Source organism: Centrocercus urophasianus, unplaced genomic scaffold (assembly GCF_019232065.1).
Source record: "Centrocercus urophasianus isolate 14NV4802_14NV808 unplaced genomic scaffold, USGS_Curo_1.0 seq_28, whole genome shotgun sequence".
In the NCBI taxonomy this organism is placed as follows: domain Eukaryota; kingdom Metazoa; phylum Chordata; class Aves; order Galliformes; family Phasianidae; genus Centrocercus; species Centrocercus urophasianus.
Genome location: NW_024884844.1, coordinates 3,582,942 through 3,605,299, shown reverse-complemented (window position 1 = coordinate 3,605,299; position 22,358 = coordinate 3,582,942). Strand labels below are relative to the sequence as shown.

General features: G+C 46.5%; 1 protein-coding gene across 2 annotated transcripts in view; it reads right to left on the bottom strand.

The window, feature by feature from the left end:
* GLI2 (GLI family zinc finger 2) overlaps positions 1-22,358 on the bottom strand; it is a 175,282-nt gene that overhangs the window by 55,702 nt on the left and 97,222 nt on the right. For both annotated transcript variants that reach the window (XM_042827228.1, XM_042827229.1), the window contains exon 3: positions 3,774-3,879. In XM_042827228.1, the coding sequence (XP_042683162.1) occupies positions 3,774-3,879 (106 nt within the window). The remainder of the gene's footprint in view (positions 1-3,773; positions 3,880-22,358) is intronic.

Below are 22,358 nucleotides of genomic sequence, written 5' to 3'. Positions count from 1 at the left end.
CTTAACATCAAACAAATACTGTTTTGGAGAAATGGTGTCTCATATAATTTACACGGACCAGTATGCTTTCCTTCACTCATTCTGCTCTAACTCTGCAGTCCTGGAAGAGATTCCCTCCCACACTCGGTTTTAATCCATTCCTCACTACATGTTCTTGCAGTGTCTGTTGGGCTCCAATCCTTCCATCTCCTTCCATCCTCTGTACGATCATTGAGTCCACAACGCCAAAATCCAATTGATGTCTTAACTCCACAATATTTCTATTGGTTTGCACTGCAGAGCTCAAGGATCAACTGAATGAAATATTTCATTTTTCCAAACTGGCCAAGAAAGCATCATGATTCCAACAAATTATTCTTAATGCTAAAGAAGAGATCACTTGATAAAAGGAAAAAGAGGTGTATCACCAAATAAGAAAAAATAACAGGTTGTGTAAAAAAGTGAAGTGTCCTATTGACAGAAGAAACACTATTTTATCCAGATAAAGTTCTCTAGGAAATATATTTCAGGGTACTATCAACATGATCAACAACTGCATAGATATACTAAATGCTCAGTGGGGAAGACTCAGGCTCTGAAAACTATTTGTCATGGTGCTTAACAAGGAACTGACTGGGACAGAACAACAACAGTGAGCAAAAATGCAGAACATTTTTCAGACCCATCTTTGCATGTGGATCTTTCATTGCTTGAGTTTTCCATATTCCCATCCATACTCTCAAGAAAAGGGTACCAAAGCTTGTCCTGCTCAGGACAACCTTGCAGATGTGTTCCCTCCAGCTAGGATAAAACAACTTATGTTCTCATTAGGCCAAAAGCAAACAGTGATGTGGGGGAACGCAGCCACGTCACATCAAGCAGTCAGGAAACAAACCTTTGACATAATGCAGCAGGCAAGTAACAAGACCCCATAGTTAGCAAGAAATGAGACTACACTTAATTTGCTGTGCAATGTTCATGTAATTAGATAAATTTGGTACCAGCAAGACAGCAGACAGCTAGAATACGGGCTTGATGAATTAGGGGCTCTGTCAAGCATTGATCAAATTAATCACGAAGCCAAAACTCAGTGACACAAATTGTCTTCCAAACATTTACCACAATTTTCTAGAGTAAAAATATACATTATTCCTCAATGTTATTTAATTTAAAGACAAGAATGGGTTTCTGCACCACCGGGAAGGGGTACAAATTTACAGAAGTGCCTCTGTACTCACATAGCCTGCCCAGCCTATCCAGGCACAGAACTGCTAAGTGTGCCCTAGCCCAGCTCCATTACCACATTCTGAGTGATTTCACACTGGATATCCTCCAGTGAGGAGGGTGAGTACTATTTTGTGGTATCTGGAACAGAAACTGAAAGAGAGACAGAAGGGGAAGACAAAAGAGAATTAGAACAAAATCTAAAAAAGGAAAGGGCAGGAGATCAGGTAGAAATGTTTGCCGATAAGACTGAAAGAGAAAAAATGGACAAGAGACCAACTCCACAGCTGGTGAGGATTTTCCCAGCGTGGTTATGCACTTGGGAAAGAAAGCCAGAGTGAAGTTGCATTCCCCTGATTCTAAAGAACAGGCTTTGCTTTACTGCAGGAAAGCCCTCTCTAACTGACAGCAGAATAAGGCCCAGGACAGGACTGACACATGTACGCACTTGCACGCTCACAAAAGCTGTAATTGATATTTCAGTCTAAGTTGTTTTCAACAAGCCTGCTGCCTTCTGTAGCTCCACAAATGCCACGGAAGACTGCACAAAAATACACGGCCAAGGAACAGTCAGCTGCTCTGCTTTGATGATTCACCATTCACATGGGCACCCTTCAACACAATGTCCAAGCAATAAGGTTCATCTTACACAAAGTTTCCAAGAAAGCTACGTTTCCTCTTCTAAGACCAACAACCAAGTTTTACCTTCAGTAACTCAGAATTCTTTTTCGTGAAAGCTTCTCCTGGAAAGGTGAAGGATTGCAAATAAGGACGGTAGGAATATACCAACAATTCTTCCCAAATCCTACGCAGGATACTCTTGGTTCCCTGACAGACAAACTCAGCCGCTGCTAGGATATCAGAGTATTAACATTAATTAGCCGAACACCTGACCTGCCAGAGGATATAATTCACAGGACAGCTGGTAAGTTCTGCATCGCATTTTGGAGAAAATCCTGCTCCACGACTCCACCAAAATCACTGTTGTGGTGACCCAGGAAAGATGCAGCACCAGGACTGAGGGGAGCACAGTCTCTGCATGGTTCCCAAAGTGCCAGCCTGAGAAGAAGACAGACCTAGCCATTCTGCAGCAGCACTGACTCTATCCAGCTTTTTGGGGTGCGTGAGTAACCCATGCCAAACATCTGAGCATCCGCTATCCTCTTTCCTAAACACAGTTTGGAAGATGTCCCTTTCAGAAGTCAGTGTGTGCTGTCTTAGGTATAGCTCTAGCTTATTATCTGTCTCCTAGTACATTTTTTAACTAATGTGTGTTCTTTTTTTCTGCAATTTCTGCATGTACGTGCAGGCAAGCTCAGAACTTCTTCATTAATCTCCACAGGCCCCCCCCCCCCCCCCATTTTGCCTACTCACATTAGCGACCCATTCTGTTTTTTCCCCTTTGCACACAGCATGGAAGGAGCTTCTCTGCCTCTTTAAACATCTAGTCAAGCTGACTGCCAGCCAAAAAGACAACTTGTCTCCTGCTAGCATCCAGGGGAATGCCCTATCACTTTTTCCTGCAGCGTTTTGGAAGTGGAATAAAGCCCTTGCAGCTGTGGGACTCCACAGATCTTGTGGCTGCTGCTGTCTCCTTTCTTGCCTCCCAGAGACTGTTCCCCCACTCACACCCATTCAGAAAAAGCATGGCTCTGCAAACAGCCCTGCAAAGCCGCAGAGCAGAGAATCATAAAATCATGGGGCATGGAAGGTCATCTAATCTTTGGGGATAATAGAGGGAACAAATAAGAGTTTTTAAGTGATGAGACCTGCTTCGCTTTCCCTTCACACAAATTGTTTTTAGCCCTTGTGGGTTCTCCTGTGCTGAATGCCCTGGGACCTGCCCTCAGGTTGCCATCACAGGGTAAAGGATTTCTGGGAGCCGTGAGACCGCCAGCCCATCAGGCTGTCCCTCACCTCCCATGGGGATGGTGTGTTTCAGGGATGAGGAGAAAACCCACTGGCCACATGGCCACCACATCCTCCCACTCACTTCCCTGCTGGCTCCTTTCCTGCCTGCTCAAAATTAATAGGAGGTGAACCCAAATCTCTCTATAAACGTGTCTTCACCACTCTCCAAGGACCACTGGGTTGCCATGTCTAGGAGACTTGGAGATATGGACTAGGAGACCAGTGTGATTCCCCCAGCCTGGGCACAGCCCCTGGCCAGCATTTGTGGGATCTCATGAAGAGGAACCCATTGAAACCCATGATCCTGCCCCTCTAGACCGCATGTAGACACCAGAGTCACTCAGCCTGTCCATGCTAAAGCCCCATGAAATAAAACTGATTTATGGAATGCCTGGCAGCTTTTTACCCTTTCCTGAAGCAGTTTCACCAAGATGGTGTCAGAAAGGCACACTATGACATGAGAAACACCGTGGGTGCAAAACCACAAGCCAGTCCCATCTCCAGGACTTGTATCCCGGAGCTACACAGCACTTCTGTAGGTCTAACAGAGCTGTATGACTCACAGGGCAGTGAGTGCCCCATGCTTCAGGAATGGAATTTGATACAGGGTCAGCGGATGGGGCCATAGCAAGGCTCAGGAGCAAAGGTGCGAGACTTACCCATGAATAGCGTGGATAGAGTGAGGTTCGTAATGGTATCGTCCTTCCTGGTGGCGCATGTCAATGGGCAAAGGAGCGTGGAAGGCCGGAAAAATGTGCTGCGGCACTGTGGAGGGGAATAGAAGAAGAAGAAGAAAAAAGGGACTTCAAAAACTTTTCCTTTCCTTTTAAAACAATTTCAAAGGCACTAAATCTCCATGAATTTCAGAGCAAGAGCAGTGCAAGACAAGGGGTCTTCATGATATCAGCGCTATCATACACCAGAGAAGTGGAATGAATAAATAATCAAAGTCATGCGGAGAAATCCTACATCTTCGACATAAAAGATCTCCAACAGGGTTTTTGACAAAGACAAGCAGCTAAGCGCTCTTTGAACTCGAGGAGATTATAGGAAGCACCAAGGAAAACTAGACTTGCAGCGCAAATCAGACTCAACGGAGCCTGGCAGGACCCAGACCCACGCCGTCCCCCACGCCCGCAGTGGCAGCGAGCACCTCTGCTGAAGGTCTGGAAACATTTACCTAAAAACCAACAGTGAGAGCAGTGCTAATGCAAACCATGAAGGCATTCAGAAGTGGCTCAGAAATGCCTACTGCCAGCTTCTAAGAGAGGAGCCCAAATTGCTTGCGCTTGTAATCACTTGAGGCCCTATTTTTTATTCATTTGAGAAGCTTGTTTCATCTTTGATGGAAAGATAAAGTGGTCTCAAAAGGCAGAGAACACCTACATTGACTTATTAAATCTACAGGTTTTAATATTTATTATTGACCCCAAAAGTTAACGGCGAGAATACTTGAGTGAGTTGAGCCAATGGAAAATTCATCAGGTTATTTCTCCCACCGCCCCCAACTACACCGGGCCTTTCCTGTAAAAATTACTGAAGCCAAAGAAACACCATTAACAGAGGCTCAGCCCCCGCTGGTACTGAACCATGACTTGCCTCTGTGACAGGTAGCATCTCTCTGCAGAGCACCATCCGTAAGCCAAGCGCCAGAGCTTGGGCTGAATCTCTCGCTGATGCTGAGCAAACTCCAGCAGCGCCCAACTCTTTTTCTATCAGCCTTCAAATTCAGCTTTTCAACCCCGTGAGTCCAGCTGCTGTGGAGCTACGCTGACCCCATCCAGCGAGGCTGCGCTCCTCTTGCAGTTCCCCTGGAAGAGATCCCCATGTACGTCCTTCCCTGCGTGTCAGCCCCCAGCTCTGCAGCTCCTGCCCCCATCGCAGCGCTCAGTTCCCAAGCACACGCGGCACAGGCGCGGCAGTGGGAGAGGTGAGAGCAGGCACACAAACAAGCCTCCTGCCAACAGCGCTGAAAGGCGTTAGGCTAAGGCAGTCAGGCTGGAAAGTATTTAAGGCTCCGCAGCAGCCTCATGCTCCGTGCTCTGGCGCAGGGCTGGCACCGTGCACGCCCCGATACACTGGGAGCATTTTTGCAGCTCGCCTGATGTCGGGACACAGTAGGGTAACTGTTTGCTGCTTCCCCCCTTCTGCTCCCTTCCCCTCCTCCCCCAAAAGCAGCTCAGGCAGAGAATAAACTCGCATCCTTTAGGATTTGCTTTGGCAGGAGGGAGATTCACTCTTTCGTCGTCCCAGGCAAGGATGATCCCTTACGTGAGGACACTTCACTTTAAAAGGCAGCCAGTGTTTTTCCAGGTCAGAAGCACAGCAGTGCCTGCTCTCACCAAACCGCACTCAGCCCAAACCACTGCCCCGGCTGGCAGGGACCAAAAGCTGCTTCCCTCCTCCTCAGAGGCACCGCTGTCCTCTGGACACAGTGCATGGGATCAGAGAAGAGGGGCAAGGAGGTCTTGATACCCAGCACACCCTCTGTAGTGCCAGGGCATCCCTGCTCTGCTCCCAGGACAGGGGTTTTACTCCTAGCATGGCCACAAACTGTCCCAGCACAGCCACTCACCAGACACCACAAACACCTTCACCAGCCAGAGCTGGGCTTCCTGCGGCACTCATTCCACAGAGAGCTCATGAAAATAAACCCAAAGGAGCAAGGACTCTCCTGCATTCCTGATGCCTACCTGCATAGCTCTGCTGGAGTGCCTATGGGTCAGATTTGGCATCTTCTCAAAATAGGGTGGTGACACTGCCTGGATGGGGTAGCTCCAGGGCTGAATATCCACAAAATGCAGGGAGGTGTAAGGTGATGGGCTGACGCTGCTGGGCATCGGGGTGGTGTTTTAGTGGAACAGCCCTTATCTTGACCAATTTAACTCACCAATAATAGCAAAGCCATAAACAGCAACGGGTCAAATGCTGAATCTCAAACAAGGCAAGTTATGTCTTGTTTTCATATAATCATAGAACTATTCAATTGTTTAAGCTGGAAGCAGCCCTTAAAGGTCATCTAGTTCTCCGCAATGAAGAGACACCTGCAGCTCCATCAGGTGCTCAGAGCCCCATTCAGCCTGACCCTGAATGTCTCCAAGGACAGGGCATGCACCACCTCTCTTGACAACCTGTGCCAGTGCCTCACCACCCTTACTGTAAAACACTTCTTTCTTATATCCAGTGCAAATCTCTCCTCTTTTAGTTTGAAACCATTTCCCTGTGTCCTATCACAACAGACCCTGATAAAGCGCTTGTCCTCTTCTTTTTCACAGCCTGCCTTTAGACACTTCTAGTAATTAGTTTTGTAACTACCTACTACTAAATGACCGATTGCTGTAGTAATATCAAAAATTTAGTACAAAAAGATCTCCCAGTCACTCAGGAGAGCTGGGAATAAGAAAGCACAGGGTGTCTGGGTTGCTTGGCCTCTATTCCTAGCTATCTGTTGGTACAGCAACATCTGAAAAGAATTCTTCCCTCCTTGCACATCTGACTATTAAGAAAAATTTCCACAAATTTCCTGCCTCCCACGGGCACGATTGGTTTGTTTTTGGCATTTCAACTTATTTGAATAGTGGCAGTCAGCAATTCCACTTCCTTCCAGGGATGGGTTGCTTTGGGTGACCTCCCTTTGGGCTGTCCCACTTTGGGTCCCTCCTCTGCTGCCCACCCTGGGAGTAGCGACAAAACCAACCACCACCAGTGCCGCTCCTTTTTCTGCTCTTCCAGGTGCTTGGTCAGGAATAATGAATGGTTTTATAGGCAATCAGCTTCCAATTCATGAACATCATCCCTGCTTTGCTTCTCATTCCCACCCCTCCTGATGAGGAGGGCGAGCTGGCATCAGGACAGCAGCGCATGCTGCTAACAAAGATGGATGCTTTACATGCAGGAGTTAAAGAGACAATTATATTCAATTACTTCAAGTAAGTCATGTTGATGTATTCCTGAATAGCCAGGAGAAGGGCAATATGATGATTAGGGAAATGAATTTGCCAATTTTAATCTAATCAAGGCGATCTTTTGTTTAGTATTATCTGCTTTGTGGTGGCAGAGGATTTACTAAACCCAAGCAATCTTTGCAGATTTAACCCCAAAGCTGCCCAATTAGTACTAACGATGATTGTTTTACACAGTGCGAGGAAGCTTTTAGCAGGAGAAAGCTTTCCCACAGGAAGAAGCAGGGCCATGCCAAGCCATGCACCACTGAGGGAAGGCACAAAGCGACATCCCCCCTCCGTGTCCCATAGCTCTGAGACAACAGAAGAAAACTCAAGAAAGGAAGAGAAAACCAAATAAGTGTCCTTTGGAACACTGGAGGTATTCAAGGTCAGGTTTGGATGAGGCCCCGTGCAGCCTGACCTAGTGCTCAGCAACCCTGCACGCAGCAGGGGGGCTGGAACTGGGTGATTTTTAAGGTCCCTTCCAATCTAAGCCATTCAATTATTCTGTGAAGAAATCAAAGCAGCGCACAAAGGGCAGGGCCAATGGAAAAACAGGATGTTTCACACTGAAATAACATGGCTCCTCATTAAGCTGTGGCATGCAGCTCTGGGGTGAACGCACGCCGATGAGGCCGGGAGGCCCCACCTGCCCCCAGCTCCTGCAGGAACGCGTCTGCTCCGCCGCATCGCTCGATTAGGGGGAGACGCTGCTACCTGTCCCCACTTGTCAGGGCTGATTTTCTGGCCAAGGTTTATGAGCCATACACGGACCTCCCACTGTTCTATTCTCATCCTTGCCTATTCAAAGGCCAGCCAGCCAGCCAGCCCTCTGGCTTCAAAGGGGAGAGATATGAAGCAGAAATATATGTTTAAAGGGGATGTCCCTTTGCCGAAAATCCCAGGAATCAGGGAGGGAGGCAGCAGAAACAGGCATTTTTTGAGGATGATGCAGGCTTTTGATTATCTCTGCAGATAAACCTGTGCTTCAAGAAAAACACACATGGCATGCAGGGGTTTGTGCAGTGAGCAAAGGAGATGTTCTTACAGCACCCACAGAAGCTCCTCTTTTTAAACCCAAAAAGAAGAGTTGGGAAGGGTCAAACAAACTTTTTATATTCCAAATACTTCAACATCCACATGTAACCACTTAACAAAAGGCAGCAGAAGAAAAAAAATCAGACCCCGTACCACTGAATCGCGTTTCATTTGTGGTTCACTTTCGTAGAATCACAGAATATACTGAGTTGGAAGAGACCCAAGAGGATCACTGAGTCAAACTTTGTAAAAAATAATCTGCAAAGCCCTTCCTCCTGAAAACTAAGTGCAGACCCTAGCAGCAGGGACAGACTCAGATGAGGTAATCCTAAACATGCACACACTTAAAGGACATCTTCAACTCCCACTTGCAACTGAGTGTTGCAGCACAACCAGGGTTTGGAAAGACTCAAAAGCCCCCCCACATCTCCTGTGCTATCCAATACATGCAGAGGTCCTGGAGGCTTACCTAAATGGAAAGTTATTAGTTGAAGAAAAACATAAAAGACTGCTGATAGAATAATTCAGTACTTATTATACTTTTTCCAACAATTTTGCAAAGCCACCTATCTTAGAAAGTGGGAAAAACCAATGCTGACCTCTTGAGAACCCTCTCGGCTTAATTTCTTGTGATATTTATGATGCGCGGAACGCAAGTTTCATACAGGGATGACAAGCTGTCTTGCCAAAACTCACAAAGCTCCTTAAGAAGAGAATCAAATGCTCACACACACTGAGTCCCAGCCTTTTTTCAGTCATTGAGGGCTGGTACAGGATAAAGTAACACAACTTGCCCACAGTCAAACAAACAGCAGGTTCCAGAGCAAACCTCAGCCACAGCAGGTACAAAATGCAACTCGATCTGAAAAAGGCTTCAGAGCCCTGCGGCACTGGATTGATTTGGATTAATGGGAGAAAAACTCCAGACAACAGCTCATGTGATTCTGTCGCTACAGTGTCATTAGCAGCTTTGCACAAGAAGCTGACCCAGAAAAAAGAAGAAGGGGACGTCCTAGAAGATACTTTTTTTTAAGTCCCTAACTTAAAAGATGCATTTTGGCATCCAGCAACTCTATGGTGGCAAACACCACGTTCATTCTGAAACAGCAAACTGCAAAATGTGCTCTGCTCCACAGCCTTCATTCCGTGATCTTTCTCCCACTGGAGGTGCACTGGGCTTGGTGGACTCTGGATGGGGAGGGTAACCTTCCATCCCTGAGCATGTGGGTGGCTCCCGGAGCCCTGTGGGTCGTCCGGTGCTGTGCTTGGATCCAGCAAAGTGCCTCAGGCCATAGGTGTCAGCAAGGGAGATGGTTTTGTGTTTATGTGACATCCCAGGAATAATGATCTCGCTGTTTAAGTGAGTTGAGCGAATGAATAAGCGCAAGAAAAACATCTCTGCTGAAAGCACAGCCGAAGTTAATGCACCATTAATAATGGCCCGGGTGAGTTATTGGAAGAGATAATAGGGTTGGGGTCAGGGAAGGTCCAAGACAAAGAATGGGGAAAATTGGGTCACAGAAACATGACGGAGCAGATCACGCTGGTGAGCCTGTGGGATTCTCCTCTGATGAAGTCATGTGCTGCTGCTGAACAGTGACTGCTCTGCAGGGACAGACATTCCCACCGCCACCACGCAGCAGCCGCTGCCTCCCAGGCCCCACCAAGTGCTGCCAAAGAGCTGAGCCTCCATGTTCTGCTGCTTCGCAAAAGGAGCCAAGCGTGCGCTTACCTCCAAGAAGAGATAACCACATGGCTGCTGGCTACTCCAGTCTGCACGTCTGCAAAGCGCAGAGCTGTGCTGAGGGACAGCTGCCCTCCTCAGGTGACAGTGCCGTGTTCCAGGTAGAGCCATCCCTGGTGCTTCTGCAGCCTCCAAAATCACAGCGTGGTCTGGACCGTCCAGGAGGCAGCAGCCTTCACTCCAGCCTGCCCAATTACCAACTAACCTCACCGTGTCAGAATTTCCCCTCTTTAAAATGGAGATAATAATAGCTCCCTACCTCAGAGGTTTGGTTAATGTTTATACAGCGCTTTAAAAATGATGTGGTAATTAAGTGCTCAGTATTATTATATCAACGTGTATAATGACTCCAGCAGACAGCACTGTAAACAAGGCTGCACAGTGCATACTTTTCTTTTGTTTGGCTTGTTAGTATTTGGTTTGGTTTCCATACAGCATACTTCAATTAATATCGGTTAATTATTACGCTGTTTTATTTATTATTACCTACTCAGTGGCTTTGGAAACAATAAAAGAGGAACTTCACAGGTAAAATAATAGAGAAGATTAATTCTGGTGTGCTATAAACATTAAGGGAAGGACAAACGGGAGGCACGTTCCAACCAGTGCACCTAAGGGAGAGCCCTCTCCTGTCCCATTATGCACCATTTTGATGCACATCCAACCTGCTGCTCCCATCCAGTAGAACCTAGAATCAGCTTTCTCCTTCTAACACATGTAATGAAGAAAGGTAGCGGTAGCCTGATTTACAAAATCATATTTTAGACAACACCTTAGCATGCCGGCAGAGGTAACATGCTTAATGTAACCGTGGGCACAGCAAAAGCCAAGTTTCCCATTCAGGTGAGCAATAAAAACAGTCTATGCTGCGAAGAAAACCAGTGGCTCAAGTAATGAACTGCCTTGTAGGGGTGCTGGAAGGAGTCTGGGATGCAGATATGTGCAAAGAAAACAACAAATAATAGAATCACAGAATATCCTGAGTTGAAGGGGATCTTTAAGGACCATCAAGTCCAACTCCTGGCTCCAAACGGAACTACCCATCAATCAGACCATGTGTCTGATAAAAAAAAACGTCTTGCTTATCTTCATCTATAAAACCACAAAAAAAGCCTCAAATCAAGAATGGTATCACCAACATCTCAAAGGACCTGCAGGACAGAGTCCATGTGACTTATGACTTTCCACTCAGAGGAACTGAGGCATGGGCATGGAGAAGAGAAGAGTACAAAGCCAAGGATATGGGTTTTGGGTACCCATGGGGATACCATGCTTACTTTTACACAGAAGAAAGCAAATTTCTAGGTTTGCCTGCATAATAAACACTGTCATAAAAGCTGTAAGACAGCAAACCACTCCCAGGAGCCCTCGGGAGCTCCCAGGCGGCCAGCCCAGTGGCTCAATCCCATATACATGTATTTCTTACCCAGCTCAAGAACTCAAGAGGCACAAGTGGAAGTAAGATAGGCTTGTTCAGGTCCACGTCTGCCCCTTCCTGAAGCTCCCAGCAGGGCTCCTCAGCTTCCTCCTCTGTACTGCAAGGCTGTCATTAGGGACATTAAACCTGCCAGTCCTTTACTGGGCAAAAGAGTCGGAACAATTACAGCGAGGCTAAAAATGGCCTTTCTCTCTCCATGGAAAATTTCGATTAAAAATGTAAGAGTTCATTGACATTTTCTACAGCAAAGATGACTCTTATCATTAAGAAATCAAACCCTGAAATCCCTCAGCTGCTGTCTCCTGCCTGGGTCACCACTGCTCCCTTGGGGCACCTCCTGGCCAGGGCATGGCAGGAATGCCATGACAGCGGGACCTCAGTGAAGTGCTACCAGCAGGGAGTTGGTTTAGCAGCCAGCCTCAGGTGTGACCCAAACCATTCAGTTCTGGGACACTCGGCCTCTCAGTGAGAAAATAGAGATTTTCAGAAGCCTGCAGACTGCTATGTGAAAGTATTTTAAGACATTCAGGAGGGCATTTGTGAATAAAAGTGATGTATTATTTATTATTCTACAAGGATTCCTGGAGTTTTTAGGTTACTGCTATGTGACAGCCCTGTAGGGACAAACTTACTTCCTTTATCCATCTGGGAAGGATGAGTAAGGTGAAAGATGGGGAATCCCGCAGCTGGGTGCCCAGATCTGCCTGGCACTCTGGTCTTCCAAAGTGCCGTAATCAGAGATGTCTCCAGAGCAGCACTGCAGCCACCAGCCATCATCCTCAGACCTGAGGATGGCAGAAGGATGGCAGCCTGAGTTGGCAGAAGGTTGGGAGCAGAATGGTTTTTGATCAGAAAATATCTTTCAGCAAACTGTGGCTGCTGTTGGAAATGCCCCAGAAGAGCCCAGAATGGGCAATGATCTATTCTATTCCAGAAACCAAAAAGAATGTGGAAGTGATGAACTAGCAAAGTGACATTAATACAATGGTATGTGCCAAATAGAATCATAGAATCATTAAGGTTGGAAAAGACCTCAAAGGTGACCTAGTCCAGCTGTCCACCCACCACTGATATTGCCTACTAACCACGTCCCTCAGTTCCACAGCTCCATGGTCCTTGTACACCTACAGGGATGGTGACTCCACCACCTCCCTGGACAGCCAGTGCCAATACCTCACCACTCTTCGTGAAAAATATTTCCTATTATCCAACCTGAGCCTCCTCTGGTGCAACTTGAGGCCATTCCTTCTCATCCTATTGAAGCTTCTGAAACTGACTGCTGAGAATTTTCACTTTCAGATCATTTTGTAAGACTTTTTCTGCTAAAAAGACTTTGGATTCTTCTCTGGGACAAAATGCACTGTCGGCAGTGTGACAGTACGTTTCTACCTCCACGCTGATTTCCAGAGTGTTTCCCACTGAGGCTGGCTTTCTGTTAGATGAATGAGGAGCTGCAGCAACTGAACAGCAGAAAACAAAACCGAGAAGGCTTAATGCAGCTTATTAATTCCACAGGTCTTGAGCTGCAAATGTTGAGAGTCTTGAAAATCACTTAATTGCCCGGCTGTCATGCCAAGATGTATCCTGAGGATGCTGCCAATCTGACGGTTATTAACAAACAAGGCGGCCACAAGCCCTGACTGCACAGAGATCCCAGGTACTTCTCATGTGCCACATCCCAACAGGAAGTACTTAATAAGAATAATAATATCCCGAAAGGCCAACCTACGGCAGTGCAATTAAAAAGTTTTTCTGCCTCACTTTGAGGGGGGAAAAAAAAATGAGAGGGAAATTAAAATCAGACAGGAAATTCCACTAGAACAAGCTGGCTTACGTCCTAATAACACCAGGCTGTGCCAACTCCTCCAGAAAGCAGAGGAGGGGAAAGGAAAAAAAGAAAAAAGAAAGAAAAAAGAGAAAGAAAAAAGCAGCCCTCTAGACTGACTCGATCTGAGGCTACATTGTGGAGCTGCCACGGCTGCAATTCTAAAGGGAGAAAGGCAGTACCAGCGAATAAAAGGCAGTTTGCTTTGCTAGCAAGTCGCAGTTTTATAATGTAACTCTTGTATTACAGCACAACCACCACTGCTTTGTCGAGAAAGCACGTGGCCCAGGAAGCTCAGAGGGCCAGATGGGTCCTTGGGGCTTGTTCTCCAGCAGCTGCTGTGAGAGAATGGGAAAAGAACAAAACCCAACCCCAGCAGGCAGGAAGGCACCTGGGGCGCAGGGACTGAGCAGCTGGTAGCTTAACTGTGCCAGCCTGCGTGGGGATGGCCTGTGTGCCCACTGCAGAGGAAAAATCAGCACCTCAGGAGCATCTATGCAAACACATAGATCCCTCAAAAACACAGGTCTAGAAGAGAAAGCGTGCCTATAAGTTTAGGGAGAAGTCTTCTCCATGTTGCTGTCATCCTGCCCCCATAGAAGCCAGAAGCATCCTAATGACTACCTGGGCCTCCAGTTGATGTGGCTATTTCCAAAAAAGATGGACCAATGGAGTTTGCCACTGAGTGCCCTGGCATCGGGCCAACGAATGGCAAACTCTTTCACTGCACCTTTACATTAAGGCTCACATCACAGCAGGAACCACATCCTTTAATGTGTTTTGTGGAGGCAGCTGTGCTGCTTTGTACAACTCAACTCTGGGCTTGACTTTGCATCCAAGCAAAAGTTTCTTTTTTCCTCAGCTCTCAAAAGTGCAACTGCTTCTGATCATCCATGTATGAAGATAGGTTGTGATTTGCCATTACATGGAGGTGTTATGGAGAAAGCACTATCTGGTATTAGTAACCAGAAGGGGCAGTCGCTCCAGAAGACACACCGTTGCACGCTTTGGTTGCATCCAAGCCCAGAATCTCCACAGGCAACAGGAATAAGGATGGAGTGGTTCAACAGCCTCAGACTGTTGTGAATCACAATTCCATGAGAACAAGAGAGCAAAAATGGCAAATGAAAAAGGAGGGAGAATATTCTCTGAATTACACTTCATGTCTGACAGTAAGTCTAGTGGAGCCCTGGCTGGACCTTTCTCTCATGCAAATTGAGGCTTACTCATGAGTGTCATCCCAACTGAATCCCTATTAGCAGGATTACTGAAGGGGTTGCCTTTAGTACACAGGCAGAGCCTGCCTCACCCCCAGCCACGTACTCACACCCCTGCCTGGAGGTGGCAATGGCAATCCCACACCCAGCCAGCCCAGAGAGATCATCCAGCTGAAAACTAACCACCTGAAATTGTATTGCATGGCTTTTTGGCTGGATCGACTCCCTGAACCAGTTTACCTGGAGATGCTGGTGTAAAAATGAGCAAAGAAGGCACACAGGCTGCAGTCCAGCCACTACTTCCAGCCCTACTACTGCTGAAAGCAGCTGTCTCGACTTCCCTTGGCCACCAATGCCTACCTCAAGCCACTGCTACTTTGGACAGGCTGCTTTTGTGTAGCCATGCAGCTGAAACACAGTGTGCCCTTCCTGAACACTGGTGGTCAGCTGTGTGAGCTCCATGCTCACGGCACAGACCTCAAGTGCCTCCAGGGATGGCCAAAAGATGTGCATGGTGAAGCTGAGCTGAAACTAAAACACAGAATCGCAGAAAGGCTGAGGTTTGAAGGGACCTTTGGAAGCCGTCAGGTCCAGCCACTACTCAAACAGGGCTCCCACAAGCAGGTTGCCCAGGCCCACATTCTGAAACTCTCCAAGGAGACTCCACAGCCTCTGTGGGCAACCTGTGCTATTGCTTAACCACTCACACAGCACAGAAGTTTATCCTAGTGTTCAGATAGAACCCCTTGTCAGTCTGTGCCCACTGCAGCATGTGCACACAGTACATCTCCACATCCATCAGGACGGATGGATTTGCCCAGGTGCGACAGTGCACCAAGAGCTGTTGGCACAAGCAGCCAGCACAACTTGCAGGATTTGGAAAGCAGCCTTAGAGAAGAACTCCCAGGCACATGCTTGAATGCTGTGCAAGCACAGGTGCTGTGCCAACAAGAGCGGGCACGCCAGCCCGCCCTGGGCACAGACCTACCAGCATGGTCCCTGCCACTGCAGGGCTGCCCACTGCCATTGCAGGGACACCTGGCACCGTCCTGCAACAAAGCCCTACTTGGTCTTCCAGGAGCAAGCTATTCTTCAAACTCAGAGCTGGCATTTTTAGCCTCTCCAAACCACAGAAGTCAGTTTGCTTTCTTTATGCATATGCTCCTCTAGGCACTAAGACAAACTGAAATCAAACTGTTGCTATAGGCAATAGCTTGAAAAATTTCCCCTCCATACGAAAGGTCTGTTAATACCATTTGTAAAATTAAACAAATCAAGTCTGGAAAAGCCCCATATAGAGCCTGCTGTGCATTCCGACCAAAGTACTCTCTGGAAATGAAAGCAAAGAAGTAAGTCTACTTTCTGCTAGAGATATGACAAAACCGAGCTGGGCACTTTGCTTGCACTTACACTCAGGTGTTCAGCATCTTGGAGGCCTACAAAAAAAAACGTGGGGAGGTTCCATGCTCACCGACATCAGTCCCCAAAGCAGTCCTAGTGAATAAAGATAGAGAAGACAGCACACGAAGAGACTTTTCTCCATGCTTGCAGCAGCACTCTGCTTCCAGCTGAGCACAAGGGCTGAAGAGCAGGGGGTGAGAAAGTTATCTGTTTCACCCAGCTGTGGTTTGGGTGCAGGCTAATAACCACCATGTATCATCCTGCCTCGGTCTGAAGATGTTCCAACTGGTGTTAAAAATGGTCCCAGTGCAGCTTGCAGTGGATTCTCCGGGCAGCTCATGCAAAGTCCGGGTTGTTAGCATGCTGCTTGTGTAATGAGGGTGCTTAAGGCGGGAAGGGGTCTCTGAAAGGTCCTGAAGAGTGATTGCAGTTCAGGAGACTCACCCACCTGGCAGCACGCTGATTTATGGCCTGCTCAGTTAATAGCCCTGCTTAACACAGGAGTTTGTCGAGATTAAGTAATTGCCTGAAACAAAAAGTTTATTATCTTTAAGTCTCTGCTGATGAATGACTGGGTGTTGGAAGAACCATGTGAAAGATCATCTGCGACTCCCTCCCACTTAAAGGGGGAGGGGGGAAAGAAAAATAAGATTTTTGAAGATCAGCTTTTCCAAAGGAGTTTGGAAGTTCACGATTTACACTGAAACACAATCACAGACATTTACAGGCAGTATCGGCTGCCACGTAATGAATAGCTCAAGTAATAGCAGAGCTCTGTGATGCATTTTTTTCCCAAGAATTGCAAAATGTTTTGTAAACCTTAATTAATACCACCCCTTGAGAGATAACCAATCCTGTCACACAGCAATAAGATTAGGAATAAATCAAGATGCAAAGCCTGTTTCGGTTTTATATATAACTCAGTAGCCTCTCCCATCCTAGAAAAATCTGGAAATCTTCCAGTCTAGAAAACAACGCATATACGTGTGAAGTTAAAAGATGCCACATGCTAAAATTCTGCACTTATTGCTATTTCAAGGTTAATCAGCTTGATCACACACTTACACTGCCCCACGATGCTGAAATCTCAAGTGTCCTTAATCTGGAAGATGGCACCAGCGCACAGCACGTGTTCAAAGGGCTGAGGCATGAGGTGCTGGCATGGGCAGCAGCCCTGGTCCCGACCTCGTGTGTTCCCACAGCCCCGTGCTAGCAGCACAGTCCCTCGTCGCATCGCTTTGAGGCAATAAAATTGAACTTGGCTCCAGCTTTCCCCAGTGCTTCTGCTATTACCTATTAATCCAAATACAGATGGTTCAGGGAGTAGTGAGAGGCTTGCATGAAAGGATGTGCACTGAGAGAATGCAAACCCTAAAGAAAAAGAGAATGAGCTCTGCAAGTCTCCCTTGGCCCCCACCATACACACCCCTGCTCCCCGGCATATTAATCAAGAGCCTGATGAGATTCCTTTTGAAATCCCCCAAATGATTTCTGCAGACTTCAGTGGCATTTGGATCAGGCTGCAAATTCAGAATAAATCATAAACTGGCTACATCTGCCAAGTTTATTTCTTTCTTTTCCAGGTTTCAGAACAGATCCATTTTACTGCTGGGAAAAAGCAGAATCAAAAAACTGACGAGAGTTCAAATATCCAGTATCACTCCCCATATTAATTCAGTCAGTCAATCCATCCCATAACTTTGGGAAGCAGATTACTTTGGCCAGACCAAAACATACAACACAGACCACATCATTTGCCTGCACTGCGTCATATGACATATAGCCCTTGCAAAGCCCTTTCTCTTAGGTTAGAAGTGACACTCTGGGGGACTAAAGTTTACCACAGGCTTAAGCTACAATAACCCAAAAGATATCTGCTGGGAAACAATGTAATGATTATTGGCACAGGCTGCCCAGGAAGTGCTTCAAGAAAGTGGAGACATGGTAGTGAGGGACACAGTCAGGGGCAGGGTGGGAATGGACTGATGGATGGACTAGTCGATCTTAGCAGTCTTTTCCAACCTTAATGAGTCTACGATTACCACAATTCCCTCTAAAATTCAGAAGCAAATGATTACTGTTTTCCTGGGTAGATTGGCAGCAACTTCGGAGACATTCTTCTTATTCAAACCTGTCTGATTATAAAGGATGCACAAAAACAAATGACTTCAAAATGTGGCTCCAATCAAAAGAGCTTTGTGGCAGCGGGATTATTTTTAATGACATAAGGGACTCTGAAACGGGTCCCTGCAACCTCATTTTTTGTGTAAATTGGGATGGTTTTATTAATTTGCGGCTAATCTAGCACTGACAACAAGTTCCCCACTGTAAAAGACCACGTTCAACAGCCCAGGTTTGCAGCCTGTGCAGCACCTGCCTTCACTGAACAGAAGGAGCTGTTTCCCCTCAGATCAGAGCCTGACTGATGTGTGCCAATATCTTCAAGCTCACCCGGGAGAACTGCAGTATGGGAAGCCTCCAATGGCAAACGGCTGCAGATACCATTTCTGGTTTTATTTAGTGATTCACTGTCACTGCTTGCTGAAGCAATATTAGCACTAGTTTTGAGTTGTAAAGCCACTGCTTGGTTGGACGAGATGATCTTGGAGGTCTTTTCTAACCTTGGTGATTCTACGATTCTGTGACATATAATGGATATGGCACTGTGTTTGATTTTTCTCTGATATTTAGTCTTATTCTGGCATAAAATCACCAACAGCAAGTAGCAATACCCGTAGAAGCCAACAAGCAAAGTATCCAGCCTGGTACGAGAGGCTCGAGAGAGATCCTGGGATTTGCTTTCACCCACTGCTTTGGGGCCATTTCAGGATGGGAAGAGCACAACCACTCGTGTACTTGTTTGACGACTTAAAAATGGGGACAGGTGGAAATGCAGATCCATTTTGCTGGGCCCCTGAAGTAGGGCAAAGGCACAACTGAGCAGATTGAGTTCTTCATAAATACAGTACAGGCAGATCAAAACACACTGCTCCACTGACAACGTTCTTCTAACTCTGAAACAGAGACTGCTATCAGGCTGTTAGTACAAGCACTTCACTTTGAAGTATCAGCTGTAATTCTTGCAGTTTCTCTCCCGACTCTGGTATTTGTTTGGCTCTGGTTATTTCTGTAAATTACCTTCCCTATGTCCTACTCTGCACAGCTCAGACTGCAACATGCCAACCCAGAGTGCTGTGGGTATATGCACCCTCTTTGTGCACCCTGCTTTTATCATGCGTGATATTTTCATAAAGGAATCCAGGTTTTCATCCTCGGTGATGGCAGATCTAGGTTGTTCCCATGAGAAAATCCCGTGCAGGTCTTCAGCTTTCCAGTGACTCATTGCTGTTGCCCTGCTGAGGGCTTCCCCTTGTGTGTGGAACCTGCCTGATGTGGAGTGGTGTTGGCAGCTGCTAGCAGGCTTCCTGGGCTGTCATCTGGATGTGATCCGTGAGACAAGAGATTATAGAATGATTCCTGTTTACAGAGCAGTTCTGATCAGCTGGCATTTGCCTCCAGCTGCTTGATAGCTCAAATCCAGACTACATGAGTGCTTGTCTTCTGAGCCTGTAGCACTCTCATTACATTTTCCTCATATCCTTCTGGAAATTAGAGGTGAATTTTTTACTACTTGTGACTGAGGCTGCACTGACAGGTGAGGAAGTGACAGTCTTTCTTGGGGAGGTCCAGGTTCATTTGCCCATCCCGACAAGACAGGTGTCGGTAGAGCACTGGACATGCCCCTGGGGCATGGGCACCCACATCCTCACAAAGGGTCAGTAATACGTGCCTCTGAACACAAGAGTGACCATTTTCAAACTACCAAACCTGATTTCATGGCTCATCATCTAAGAGGAGAAGGGATCTGCATCATGGATGAGGAACACAAATCCCATTTCACAAGGAGCGACTTTGTTCCTTGGGAACTGCATGCACCAAATGCACACCGATATGAAACCTCACCAGAGCTTCTGAGGAAGAAGGGAAGAGAAGCACCAGACTAATCCATGTCAGTGTAGTGCTGATGAAGATGACAGTGTGTGGAATCACACTCGTGGGTTTCCAGCATTGTGCCACATTTTCCCAGAAATCAGCCAGCAGAACATATCGTGCAGTACGCATTTAGGAAAAGACAGGGGAGAAGAAGAGGAGGAAGAAATTGGACTGGGGAAGCATGATGTCAAGGAAGGGGAAGACAAGAGTTTTGTGGAGAACTTTCTAAATTATTTATGGAACTATAATGGCTACAAATTGCTGTTGCTATGTTTAACTATTCACACACATTCCTGTGAAATTTTCAGTTGGTCAGCAAAGAAGTTTGTGACCACAATTTTCTAAATTATTGGGTTTTCACTGTTTTTCAAGGCACTTTCTTGTCTTACTTCCCTTTGTCATTCTCTTGTCTACTATCAACACAAGCCACATCCATAGTCCCCAAGAGCAGTCAAATGCAGCTTTACCAGTACATGGAAGGGCTTATTATCATCATTATTAAACTGTGGGACCACAGCCACCAGCCACCATGCACCAAGCAGGGACCTCTGCAATGCAACCCAAATCCAAAGGCACACTGAGCAGGCTCTCTGCTGGCAGACTCCACAGGCTGACATACCGCTGGGAAACGCAGGCAGATTGGTTAGCACAGTTTCCTCAACTCAAATACCTATGTGATCATATAACAGAAATCTGTTAATACTTGGTCAAATCATGGACATTAACCGCTCTGCTGTCAAATCAACATTCACCTTCAAGAACACAAAATTTCTATTTTTTTTTTTTAAATCAGCATCTGGTCCCAGGCAACTCAATTCATTAACTGTAAGTTCAGTTTTGCTACACTTATGTCTGGTAATACTATACTTTGCAAACAGTTCCACGGGATTAATGGCACTCTAGATGGTGCTGGACGGCAGATTTGGGCTTATGAACAACAGCTTTCAATTCACAAAAGCAATACTGTGCACCCTTGCTTCCATCCCATGCAGTTATCCCACTTTTTTTGCAGTCTAAACTTCTCAGTGATGCCATGCAAATGACTTGGACCTGGTCCTGCAGGGCGAGGTCTCCATCCATACACAGTGGATACATCACCCACACTCCAGCTGTTTGTGTTGCTTTTCTGTCTGCACCAAGATCCAAGCCCTGTCCCATGTATCCAGAATCACCTCAGGGCTGCTGGGCAGGGAGAGGAGCACAGTGCTGACCTGCTCTGGGAAAGGTTGGGATGACTCCTAAGTAAAGTTTTGCAATTTCAGCTCCCAATGGAAACAAAAGTGGAAACAAGAAACTCATTTTTAGCACCTCACCTCATCTTTGGTCTATGAAGTGAAAGGCAAGTGCTGTGCTGCTAATATCTTTAGCCACATTTAGTGAAACCTTTTGACACCAAGGCTATTTTTATTAGCTAAGTGCACTACGCATGTATCAGAATGCAAGTTTTATTGCTCACAGTTCAGTCTTGCAAAAAGCCTTTTCCAATCACTGTCTGTGGTAATGATAAGCCATAAAGACGCGGATAGGTTCGAATGCCTCCCAGCAGAGCCTGGCAGTGGGAGCAGCCCCCACATTGCCTCCTCCCTCAGCTTCTACTCCCCTGCCCTGCTCCTCACGCTCCAGGGCTGCAGTTACAGCCCAGGTCTGGAGACAGAGATGTGTATTTAATTAAACTCAGATTTCCTTTGCAATGCCTCAGTTTGCCCAGCAGCAAAATGGAGAAAAAAACTGCTGCCAGTTCTACAAAAATCTTGCAGCAACTATAACAATGCTTGCAAACTGCTTAAAACAAAGCTTCCACAGAAATGCATGCGTATGTAAAATTCTTTATCTTTTACTGTTTGTAATCACATGGGATTCCCTACTTGCCTATTCTGGAAATGCCATCTCTTACATCCCAGCAAATTGCATCCCACATGAGTAACAGTAGTTTACAGCGATACAATCTTAGAGCCTAACACCCTCGAAGCATCACATGCCACACCAATATTGAGAAACTGGGAACTTCAACAGATGCAGTCAGACCGCTCGTGGTGGGAGTTCAGAGACAAATAATTCAACCTTTCATCACTCTCTAATCCCAGGAAAGATATCAAGGTTAAACTGCTAAGAAAAACACAGGGAGTGTTAAGCAACTTGGATTTCACTTCGGAAAGGCATCATTAGCCTGCTAGCACCAGTCACCCACTTGAAGAACTTGAATCCAGTGAAACATCTCCCCTTATGTGATGCACAACCCATGGAGATGTGCTTGCTGCCTGCAGCCCCTACATGGGCCCGCTTGCTCTGTAATTGCTCCTTTATTGCGAGCCACCGCAAAAGGCTCCAGGCGTTCTCCATGGACCTCGCCCTTGATCTGGGTTAAGATACTTTGACCTGTGATCTTTTATAATAAATGATATCCCTCAGTTCAAGAATGCTCCCTTCAACAATATAGGCTTGCCCTCAGGAAATGGGGAAGGAATTTTCCTGTAAAGGCAGATTAAGGAAATTCCACGCAAATTTCATGCATTTCGAATGATCTTCTGAACCGTGACGAACCAGCTTCCCCTTGCAGGGATCCTGCTCCAGGTTGTTGCAGGTGACAAATTTAGTTGTCGCTTCCTAGGTGGCAAAGCAAGCTGTTTTTCTTGGACTCGGCATG